The sequence below is a fragment of the Lutra lutra genome, chromosome X, assembly GCF_902655055.1.
Source record: "Lutra lutra chromosome X, mLutLut1.2, whole genome shotgun sequence".
In the NCBI taxonomy this organism is placed as follows: Eukaryota; Metazoa; Chordata; class Mammalia; order Carnivora; family Mustelidae; genus Lutra; species Lutra lutra.
Genome location: NC_062296.1, coordinates 85,037,976 through 85,050,323, shown reverse-complemented (window position 1 = coordinate 85,050,323; position 12,348 = coordinate 85,037,976). Strand labels below are relative to the sequence as shown.

The window sequence follows — 12,348 nt, the reverse complement described above, 5'->3', positions numbered from 1 at the left end:
GGGAGAAGTGGGTCTACTCCATCTTTACCAAAACTAGAAGTCTCCACATGTGTGTGAAAATTCTGTAAATACCGGTTTATATGATAACATCAGTTTGTTCTTGAAATAAACCATGTATTAGGTACTGTGACTGGCCCTGGGGACTATAGATAGGACTGAGATGTCATCCTTAACTTCAGAGACCTCACCATTTTGAAGAGTTTAAAAACCTGTGAAAATAGATTTTAATTTGCCTCATGACACTGAGGTAGAAAACACAATTCTTTATTTTAGAAATGAAACTAAATCTAGCTCATACCTTGTGGCATTGGAGCTCCTTTGCTTCCCATTTACTGACATAAGACTTTTTTGGTTTATGAAGTACCAGCCAAATGGGAAGAGGCCTAATCCTTAAGTGCCTTGTTGTTCTCATGGTTACCATTGTTTGTTGCTCTGGTTACCATTAAACCTTTTGCCAGGCACTACCCTATAGTGGGCATTGTTTCTCTGGCCCCAGCTCTCCAGGCTATGGTGCTTAGTGATCAGACTGGAGGAACCTAGCCAAGTGACACCACTGTCCGAAGTCCTGGACAGCCCTCTGCCTCATGCAGAAGCTCCAGCCCTGTGATCCTCCCAGTCTCAGAGGACCCTCCGGTCTTGGAGGAACTTCAGCTCTCCTTGACATTAGCCTGTTGGATGGGAAGTTCGGCTCTACGGCCTTTGTGAGTCTGGGCTTTATAATAATAAGGACTGTTAGTTCTCCCTAGGGACAGGAGAAGACACCCCCTCCCCTCACCCCCAGGAACAAACCCCATGTTCTCTGAGTTCCTTTGGAAACATGCTTGGGTGATTTGGGAATGCCTAAAGTAGAGCATTTTGAACTTTCTCCCTGATGATAGTAATAATAGTAATAACATTTAGTTCATGTGCTGTTCTGAGCATTTTACTTGTATCCTCTTATTCAATCCTAATAGCAACCTCAGGAATAAGTGACATTAGACACAATTTTCAGGAAAGAAAATTGAGGCACTGAGAAGTTTAACTTGTCAAAGGTCACTTACCTCCTAGGTGGTAGAGCCTTGATTTGAATTCAGGCAGTTTGGCTCTAGATCTGAAGTTTTTACCCTTCTTCTGGATGTGTGACAACCTTTGAGTTTCACTTTGCTTTTATTATCATTTATTTGAAATCAGATTGTGTCTGAAAGAAGTGCTTCTGGGTTTCTAAAAGGTATCAATTAAGTAATTTTATGTAATTAAAGACTTTCTAATTAGAAACACTGTTTCCTTTCTTATGACACCACATAGATCTGGCAATGAGAATATGAAAAATAACTTAACCAGTACATATCTTGTATTTTAAATTGTTTGGAATACAGCCCTTTAATAATCAGATTTTTAGATTTGTTTCAGAAAGTAAGAAGTAATGATTTTGTTAGAAATCTCTGCATTTTCTTAGGTTGTTTAGAGTTCAAGAGAAAATTTAGCCAGATTATATTGTATTATATACACCTATTATTTGTCACACTTATATACATTTATGATATTTTCTATTGCTTTAGGTGCCCTTTTTTTTCAACTACAGCTAGTAAAACAAATAGAAGGATGTGATTCACAAGTCATTATATTAATATCCGTGCCATTAGATTTAAATTCTTTGGGGGCTTATTATGAAGTACTTAAAATGTAATCAAGTTTTTCTTTTCAGGAGTGATTCATGCTGCCATTTACCTTGCTTCTTCAGGGAAAATTTAAATTTTCTCATTTAAAATGTGGAGACAAGTTTCATTTACATATTCTGTGTATTAGGTAGTATAACAGTTTATTCTGTTCCTTATAAACACAGTGTTGAATATAAAATTTGTCATGTTTTGTTAGAGAATAATGTATAGTTTCTCTTAATTCATTGACTTGCATTTTTCATGTCGTTGGTGTTTAAATTTCCACAGGCACTTACCCACTATGTGATTTATCTGAAGCAGATCTTTCAAATTCATATTGATTATCAATGCCATTTAAATACATTCTTTGTTGATGTATAAAGGGATCTTTGTTGGTTCTAGCTCAAGAGAAACCACACAAGCGAGCTTTAGAACTTACTTAATTCATTAAGCAGACATTTGTTAAAGCACCTATGGTAGTGAGTTCTGTTGGATGTTTGGGACAAAGAACAAAAAGGTCGTGGTTCATGATTGTGGAGAGCCCACATTCTAGAAGAAAAAGGCTCATGACAGCATAGTGGTTAGAATGTGTTCTCTGCCCTTGAGGAGTTCATAGATTGACAGAGCATGAAAACGTCAAGAAACAAACAGGTCACTCATTTCAAAACTCAGGTGGTTGGTCTTTTTAACAAGATACTATTTCAGTCTTTATTGTCTGTGATGTTTTTATTTTACTTTATTTTTTAAAGACCTTATTTGTTTGACAGACATAGCGAGAGGGGGGCCCCAAGCAGGAAGAGTGGGAGAGGGAGAAACAGGCTTCCCACCAAGCAGGGAAGCCCAATGCAGGGCTCAATCCCAGGACCCTGGGATCGTGACCTGAGGTGAAAGCAGATGCTTAATGACTGAGCCACCCAGGTACCCCCTGTGATGTTTTTAGTTAAAATTTACATATCTCTATTCTCTGTGTGTCCCTGGCTTCATTTCTTCTTGGTCTCTGTAAGATCCTTAAGAGGTACTTAGAGCAGCTAAAGTGCCTAACTCATTTAGCCTACCTTTTTGGAGTGTCTTCCTGCTAGGTCTTAGGGCATAGAGTTACATTAAAGACCTAGGCTTATGGATCTTACAGCCTGAGATGGGAAGTGAGATTGAATGGCAAACCCCAGATTCCCATGTAGGTATAGTAAGATCCCGGTTGGAGGTATGGATAGGGTGCTAGGGACTACAAAAAAGGAACATAGAAAATAATCTGGGGGGTCTTGGAGTGCTTCCCAAAGAAGGGTTTTAAAGGAAAAAGAAGAATTAACCAGAAGAAGCAGGGTTGGTTTCTTGTGATTTAATTACCAGCTAAAAACAAGTTACCTCCATGGGTACTCCCGTACCCAAATGAATACTCTATTTGAGTTGTTGTGTTTTGTTTAGCATGGTACCTGTCACTGGGTAGGAGCTTGAAACTGTTTGTTGATTGAATGAATGAAGAAAGGATGAATGCTGGGGCAGAGTGTAAACAAGTATGTGTGAAGGTTCACTTGAGAAACTGCAAGTAATTAGGTGTGACAGGAGCAGGGTTGTTGTTGTTGTTGTTGTTTGGGGTGTTTTTTTTTTTTTTTGTTTGTTTGTTTTTTGAAGTTAGGAGATGGCGTGTGGAATTAACACCTTTTACTGGAAGCCTTGCAAGCTACTGGGCTACGTGGTATGTAATACATCTTTCTTTTCCCCAGTCCCACGATTGACAGCAGAGTATGTACGAAATACCCATTATGTGCAAACTGATGACCTCACTGAGGTCTTTGGAGAATATTCCTGCAAGAGGATTTCAACTAGAATGCCTCAGTGATATTCTTGACATCAAATAACCAGCCACACAAGGATTTTGTTCAGAGTATGTAGTGTTTCTTGGCTGATTCTCTCAAAAGAGTAGAACTGCTTGAGACTTCTATTGCACAGTTGTGCAAAGGCATGGCCACTTTTGGGATTTTTGTCCTCTCCTTCTCTTCTGCCTTAGCTCTCAAGGTGGCTTGTTTGAGGTCATTTGGTTTCCTTTATGATGGTGGTAAACAGTTCCATGCTTATACAACGAGATGGTACAGTGCGCTCCTGGGGACATTTTTGTTACGTAGCGACCATAATGTGAGATAAAGGGCTGGGTACTTGGATATAAGGGCTAACCAGACTTGCTCTTTCAAAAATATTTAGGCTGTTTTATGTTTGATAGTCATCTCTTTCTATGGTAAGAGAAAGTGAACCTGGCATTCTCTAGTTTTCTCCACAATGCGTGAAAGATAAAATAAGTTTTAACTAAACTAGATACTTTGAAAATAAGTCTTTAAGAAAGAAACTGTTGCTTACCTATGTCGAATGTAATTTTCAGTTTTCTACATGGATATGGTTACCGCAAAAGTAATGACTTGGAACTTGTTTCAGATTTCAGTTGTACCATTTTGGTCTGCATATGTGTGAGCGAATCTATCAGAATGTATGAACAGGAGGTGCCTAGAGGTAATCCAGTTCAGTTGTTTGAACAGAGAGCTTCTGAGTTTGTCTCACTCTCCCTATCAGCCTTTCACATTTTGGCAACATCGTAGTAAGCTGGAGGACCTTACGCCTTAGTAGCCTAAAGGTATTACATGGAACATAATTTCTGTTGCTTTTCAACTTTGGAGTTTCCTTAAGCATGTTTCTGTCCTAAACCCCAGGCGTATTTCTCATGAGTTGGAAGAAAACATGGTGTTTTGACTTTCTTCACCACTTCTCAATACTCTCATTTTTCTTCTTTCATAGGCAGACTTAAAAGTAGGGCCAGGGATGCCTGGGTGGCTCAGTCAGTTAAGCGGCTGCATTCAGCTTAGGTCGTGATCCCAGAGTTCTGGGTTCAAGCCCTACTTCGGGCTCTCTGCTCAGCGGTGAGCCTGCCTCTCTCCCTCCCTATGCCTGCTGCTGCTGCTTCTGCTTGTAATGTCAAATAAATAAATAAAATAAATAAATAAAATCTTATAGAGTAGGGCCAAAAATCAAGAATTACAGATTTTATATTTTGTATATATGCATGTATGATTTATCAGCTTATTGATGAATAAAAGCAAAATAGAATCAAACATTCTTAGGCAGTGGTTTTATAATCACTTTAGCGGTAATGTTTCTGACTAGAGCAGAAGATGTGAGTACCTACTCATGGGTCTGGTTTTTGTTAGCACTCCCAGGAAGCAGTGAGCTACTATACTCTGTAGTAGCACTGCTATTGTTAGCATTCTGTACATTGTTTACTCACCAGTGTCTGCAAAATGTAAGTATGCTGACTTCATTGGTACCTACCTACACAATTTTCTGGAAAAAAATGGCCCTGAGAAAGCTAGGCACAGTCATTCGTTCCTTCAGTAAAGAAATCTGTAGCAAGCGCTCTATCACTTGTAAAACAAGATAGTAGATTTTTGTCTTCATTTGGACTGTATTTTTTTATGTTGACTATTAGTCCATTTTAGTTAATAGACCTATACCCCCCCTTATCATTGTACCTGGATCTTTATATATTTAACAGAGGTAATATTTGTGGAATTCCTGGTGATGTATCTTGGGCTGGTAAATTGGGTTTTTTCTTCTTTTTCTTCTATCTTGGTTCCAGGTTAGAGAGTAGGGTGAATGCCTCTTTGGAGGGGAAATTACTCTTAAAAGAATAATTAGGAGTCTTAAAAGAGAGATGAAAAGCAGTCCTTCCAGGTGCCAAAGGGGTATGAGCAGAAGAGGCTGAGGTGGGGCAGGCAAGTCTTGACATTCTCTCCCCCTGACTCCCATTACCTCAGGGAACTAAAATTCTGGATTTAGGGAGACCATAGGTTGAGGGTGAATAAAGCCAAAAGTGAAGGAAGCTTATGCCCCATTCCCCTTATGGAACTGGTGGAAATTGCCTTGCAAAGTTGCCTTATCACAATAGAAGCAGCAACAGCAGAGTTAAAATGTGGCATGCTGTGGTTGGGTGGAGAAAAGATTCCTGGGTCTCTCTTCAGCTTGTGATTGGCCTCTAAGGAATCTCAAAGTTACTGCACACTTCAGGTATCTGGGTTGAGAGCCAGTGAAACTATCAGTGGGGATTCTGTATTGAGGGGCAAGCTGATAACACTATGGTTGATAACCAGGTTGTCGGTATAAATGAGATTGAGGAGTCTGGATGTCTTCACCAATTAAAACTGAGGAGCCAAACAACCAGGCTAGACACCCGGGCTATAAGCCAAAAGCACATACCTGAGTCCACAGTCTCCCTGGGGTCCAACGGCAATATCAAGCCAGTGTTCTGGGGTCCAGGCCTACAAGGAACCTTGTCTTGGAGACCAGAGTCCCAGGGGATAGCACAAGGGTGTGTATTTATCTGAAAGCCCCTCCCTTACCACAGTGAAGTTCTGTAACCCCAGCCCACATCCATACATACATCCATCTGCCATCTTGGTAGAAGCAGAGAAAAAATCTGAGGGGGACTGAGCATTTACTTGAAAGAGACTATAAGCCAGAAAAGACTGAGCTACTATAGAATGCAAATTAAATCAAGGTCAGAGCTTGGAAAGAAAGATTAAAAATTATAGAAAATTAAAAAGCTACATTTTCTTGGGCACATCTTAGATTTAGTCTTTGATTATGTATTTCCAACATTAAATGTAAATTTTGTACTCTTTGTTCACTACGGAACACAAAGTCAATGATTATCTGATAGAGGATGTAGATTGCCTACATTTGGCATGCCTAATTAATACTGTCTTCTCAATTGACCACTAGAGGTGAAGTTTTCATTTTCTGATTGTCTGCTTATTTTTGTAAAATCAGGTTCAAAATGAAATAAAACTCTCATACAATTGTGCAATAATTACAGTACAGACATGATGGTTAATATTACTAAACTGTAATGCTGTTTGACAGGCATCATTGCCATATACTCTTAGAAATTTGTGGATATAACCACAATCTGAGTGTGGTTGTAGACAAAGTGATTTAAGAGCATCTGTATATAATGTCTGAAGGGTTATATAAAAATCAGGTATATATCAAATTTTGTATGATCTATAGATATGGAGCTAAATTGTTTTGAAAGTCTCTATTGAAAAGGATTGCTATTTGCTCTGTCATAGAAATTAGTGAAAATTTTTCTTTGGATATCTCATTTTTTGTCTTAATAACTGCATTTTATTTTTTGAACTTATTATCTATAGTATTAACAGGGTAGCAAGTTTATCTTTGTCTATAACTTAAGGTGAATTACTTTTAAATCATTTTTAAAAATTATTTCTTTATAATATTTTTTTTTAATTAACATATAATGTATTTGTTTCAGGGGTACAGGTCTGAGATTCATCAGTCTTACACAGTTCACAGCACTCACCACAACACATATCCTCCCCAGTGTCCATCACTCTGCCACCCCATCCTCCCACCCCCTGCCCCTCCAGCAACCCTCAGTTTGTTTCCTGAGATTAAGAGTTTTGTGGTTTGTCTCTCTCTGGTTTCATCTTGTTTCATTTATTCCTCTCTTCCCCTATGATCCTCTGTCTTATTTCTCAAATTCCACATATCAGCAAGATCATATGATCATGTCTTTCTCTGATTGACTTCTTTTGTTTGGCATAATACCCTCTAGTTCCATCCACGTCATTGCAAATGGCAAGATGTCTGTCTGTCTTTTTTTTTTTTTTTTTGATGGCTGCTTAAATAATTGATTTTAAATCACCCTTGTTGAGGTGTAATTTTCATATAAGCATAAACCTTCTTACATACAATAAGATGTACCCATTTTAAGTGAACTGGTTTCCTTAACTCATCATGGTTACATCCTTTGATATTAATAGCCAATGTCCAGGTTGATACTGATCCACCAACAGGCATTCTGGCCCTATTAGAAGTACTAATAAGGGCTTTCCGGGTATGTGGGTTTGCTTATATTTATCAACTAAATGTTCACAGATTTTTATGGTTTTTATTATATTTGTGGCCTCAAGTCTCACACTATTACAGGATATATTTATTTTTATTCAAATAAAAATAGTTGAAGACTTTAGTATAGGAATTCCAGTGGTCTCCTTAAGAATGTGGCTTATAGGGGCACCTGGGTGGCTTAGTTGGTTGAGTGTCTGCCATGGACTCAGGTCATGATCTCAGGGTCCTGGGATCGAGTCCCACATCGTGCTCCTTGCTCAGTGGGGAGTCTGCTTCTCTCTCTGCCCCTCCTCTCTGCTTGGGCACTTTTCTCTCTCCACAAATAAATAAGTAAAACCTTAAAACAAAACAAAACCCAGTGTGGCTTACATTTATAAGAGAGAGCCTCTCCCTTTGATTTTCTCTTCCCACAAAACTCATGGTCTTTTATCTCACCTCTAGAGGCTCTTAACCTTCTTTCTGTTCCACATGAGCCCAAGCTTTACTCCTTTTCTTTGACTTCCCCCAAACACCACTAATACAAAATTACTGGATGTTTGTAGCACATTTGCACTAAGGATTTGGCAACCATGATACTAAATAGCACTGTAAGCACTGTGTTAGCCCGTTCTCAGATCTGCGACTCTTTCCATCATTGGGAATGTTTCATATCACACAAATATTAGATATTAGTAGTTATGTAACATATCTGTTTTCATATTGTGTTTTTCTAGGTTAGAAGAAATCTCACTAGCTTTGTCTCAGAATGGAGTAGAGGTGATGGTGAAGAATAACAATCTTTATTTTGTTGTTTCAGGTGGAGAAATAAATCGGTAAATACTAATTTTTTAATTTAGTAAGCCTTCATATATAACTTGATAAATATTGACAGCCTTGTAACTGTAGCCATTTTATGCTGAAAAAGAATTTTTTTTTAAAGAAATTTTAACAGAAAGAGAGCAGTATCAGTTTTGCAGTGCATTTTTATGATCTGTAGGAGGCCAGAGTAGCCAAATAGCAAAACGGGTTTTTTATTTATTTTTTAAAAGATTTTGTTTATTTATTTGAGAGACACAGTGAAAGAGAGCATGAGCAGGGTGAGGGGCAAAGGGAGAGGGAGAAGCAGAATGCCTGCTGAGAAGAGAACCCAAGGATGTGGGTGGGCTCCACCTCAGGACCTTGGGATCATGACTTGGGCTGAAGGCAGCTGTTTAACAGACTGAGGCACCCAGGTATCACACAAAACTGGTTTTTAATCAAGACACTATAATTCCTTTGGGATTTTAAGAGCTTATTCAAATACTTGCCTACTAAAGGGTTTTTGGAGAGGGCCAGATGAAATTTTGAAGGGTCTTATGTTTTATTATCTTCATTTTTTGGAAACTTTTTGAAGAAAGAAGGAGACAGGTCTAGCTTAATATGTCTCCTAGGGATATACTGTTCTTTAAAAAACTTAAATGTGTATTTGTGTATTCTTTATTCTCATGTTTTATTGTCTTTAAAAAAATTCCTTGGGGCGCCTGGGTGGCTCAGTCGGTTAAGCCTCTGCCTTCGGCTCAGGTCATGATCCCAGGGTCCTGGGATCGAGCCCCGCATTGGGTTCTCTGCTCAGCGGGGAGCCTGTTTCCTCCTCTCTCTCTGCCTGCTTCTCTGCCTACTTGTGATCTCTCTCTGTCAAATAAATAAATAAAATCTTTTTTTAAAAAAATTCCTTATATCCCAAAGAAGCCCTTTAAAAAAATATTATGGTAGGAAAAAGTGTTTCTCTGTTAGAGTATAGTGGAATTAGTAAGTTTTATCAGAGGAGAAGCATGACTTGGGCCAGCAGATGTAAATTTTGAATTGGCGCTGCTGTACAGTGAGACTTTTGCACTGGATCTGCCCCTCTCTTGTGTAGTTCACTTTTGAACCAGTCATACATTATTTTTCACCCACATGCCTGCAGTCCAGTGGTGGAGTCAGAATTTATCCAGGTGGTCATAAAGTATGTGAAGGTGTCACTTTAATAATTATGAAGAGATGTTTGCTAATATATGGGGCTTTGAACTTAGTCACAGGCTGTGGGAGGGCTCCCCTGAATAAGTGATGATTTGTGCCAAGGTCTGAGACAGGGGTAATTTAGGGTTGAGTACGGCAAAACTTAGGAGTAAAAGGAACTACGGCAGGGGAGCTCCTGGTATTGATAGCTGGGGCTCACCAAGCTAGGGAGACCTAGGGAGAGGAGACTGGAAGGTATTTCTGGAATGGTCCCTGGACGGGACTTGCTGGCCACTTGGAGGGGTTTTGACATGGTCTTTAGGGCAAGGGAGTTTGGGGACAGTTTTAATGGGAGTGGTCGAGTGAAAGCAGATTTCCATTTCCAAATGGCTACCAGGCTTTCCCAGTGGCAGACATTATTAGAAGGGTTAGGAAGCTAGGTAGTACTTCAAGTAGGAATGGGAAGGGCTGGAATTAGGATGGGAGTCAGGTAGAGAAGAACTGTGGACCGATTTGAAAAATATTTAGGAGGCAAAATTCAATAGCACTTGGATGTATTTTGGGGTGCAGACAAGGGAGATATCAAAAGTGATCCTAAATACCTAGCTAGATATTTACCTGTTCATTGAGATATGGGGACAGGAGACAAGACCAGGTTCAGAGAGGGAAAAGAGCGAATGGTTGGTTAGGCATTCTATCTAGATATTTTATACTTCATTTATTGTCATCTTACATCTCAGTAAAGATTTCTGGAGGGCATATCCAGCCCAGAGGAGGGTAGAAGGGATATGATGTTTTAATGGAAATAAATGAGAAACTAGGTTTTGTTATATAGAAATTTTATTACTGACTTGGCTTGAAGGCAGTTGTTTTCTATGTGAGTCTTAAGATTCTACTTCCCACATCTTCCCTTTTTGGCTGCGTGCTTGCTCTCTCATGTTCTAGATAATGTATTAATATTTTCATGAGACTATCTTTTTAGAAGCTGAGCATTGAAGTAAATTGATTATGAATTTTCCTTGTAATGCTTTTTAAAATGTAAGAGTTTTGGTGAAATGCTCTTAACATACAAATAATGGACAGTTTAGAATTTATACCAGTATTTCCTGTAACAGTATCCCCATAATATGAACCTTTGTAGTAGTTTTGCTAGTTATTGGTGTAGACTTTGTGTGACTGCCAAATTGTTTTGGGCCAGCTGAACAGTGTCACTGAATTTTTAACAAAAAGGTAAAAAATATACATCTTTTAGTATATTTCACTATATGATGTTTGAATGAGGCCATATTACAAAAGTTATTATAAAAGTAATCATTTTATGAAAATGAGATGAGTGTAGACATTTTAGTGCCATGATTAATAGTTTTAATAAGTTTTGGAGAATTAGTCTTTTTTAAAAAAATTTTTTTTTTAAAGATTTTTATTTATTTATTTGACAGATCACAAGTAGGCAGAGAGGCAGGCAGAGAGAGAGAGGAGGAAGCAGGCTCCCCACTGAGCAGAGAGCCTGATGCGGTGCTCGATCCCAGGACCCTGGGATCATGACCTGAGCCGAAGGCAGAGGCTTTAACCCACTGAGCCACCCAGGTGCCCCGAGGAGAATTAGTCTTTTAATCGTCTCATTTTCACCTAAAATTTCTTTTCATAGTATATTATTCTTTTCTAAAGCTTTATTTGATCTCAAAAAGTGGTCACTCTCTCTTTTAAGGGGGAGTGTTTATAGTGGAACACTGCAAAACAATTAAAATGAATAAACTAGAGCGGAGTTTTTTGATGCCAACACTTTCGACATTTGGAAGTGGGTAATTCTTTGTCATGGGGTTGTCCTATGCACTGTAGAGTGTTCAGCAGCAGTCTTGGACTCTACCCAGTAGATGCTGGTAGCCTCCACTCCACCCCGTTGCGACAAACAAAAGGATTTCTGGACATTGTCGGATGTCCCTGCTGTGAGGGGAGGTGCACAGTGTCCCCAGTTGAGTGCCACTGAACTAGATTTTGTTTACATCTCAGAAATACAATGTTGTGCTTAAAAACAAAAAGCTGTTGCAAAAAGATGCTCAGAGTAACATGCCACTTACGTGATTTTCTGTGTTCAGAACAGTAGTAAAATTGCTTATGGGTAAATCTATTTGTAATAATAAATATGTACATAGGAGTGGTACTTAACAGTTTCAGGATAGAAGTTACCTCTGGAGAAAGAATGATCAGAAGCAAATCGACATATTATCGACTTACATCTGACATTTTTTCTGTATATTTACATGATCAATCTGTTTCAAACTCTTGTGCCATATCCTATAACATTGGTTGTACTTTTAAACTATTGTCATAAACGTTAATTTACTGACATGCATTATTACATACCAACACAAAAGCTTCTGTGTATATGAGATGCTTCATTAACTCCTTCAAACCTAAGATGTCATATAAAACCTCATATAAAGCAGGGGCCCAGTGGACTGTTCCTAGATGGCTCACCGAAATGCTCTCCTTCTTTGCTATAGATTGTTATTCCTGATGTGGTCTGAAATAATTCACTTTAATAGTTAATCTCACTTTTAATATTGGCAAACAATGGTAGTCTGTAGGTAATAAACAATACAAGTAACAAGATTTCTTAGAAAGCAATTTAGTTTTCATCTTTGTGTATCCTGGTTAATAACTTGTATTTCTATGGTATTTGGTAAATACATGTCAAGTTCATTGTATCAACCTGCCATGGAATGTATCCTGTCCTTGAATTTACTCCCATTTTATAACTTTGCTCATAATGTTAAAAGTAATTTCTTTAAGTTAGTTTAGAAGGTTTCTGTGACCTAAGAGTCAGAATAAAGATAAAGAT

The 12,348-nt window shown here is 38.5% G+C and overlaps 1 protein-coding gene across 6 annotated transcripts in view; it reads left to right on the top strand.

Annotated features, from left to right (window-relative positions):
* The window catches only part of CDKL5 (cyclin dependent kinase like 5), a 230,213-nt gene that overhangs the window by 121,785 nt on the left and 96,080 nt on the right, over positions 1-12,348 (top strand). For 2 of the 6 annotated variants that reach the window (XM_047715638.1, XM_047715634.1), the window contains exon 1: positions 419-701. The exons of 3 other annotated variants lie outside the window; for them this stretch is intronic. In XM_047715638.1, the coding sequence (XP_047571594.1) occupies positions 585-701 (117 nt within the window). In that variant the 5' untranslated portion in view covers positions 419-584. Of the gene's footprint in view, positions 1-418; positions 702-12,348 lie in introns of those variants that run through there. One more of the 6 variants, XM_047715639.1, reaches the window with a different exon arrangement.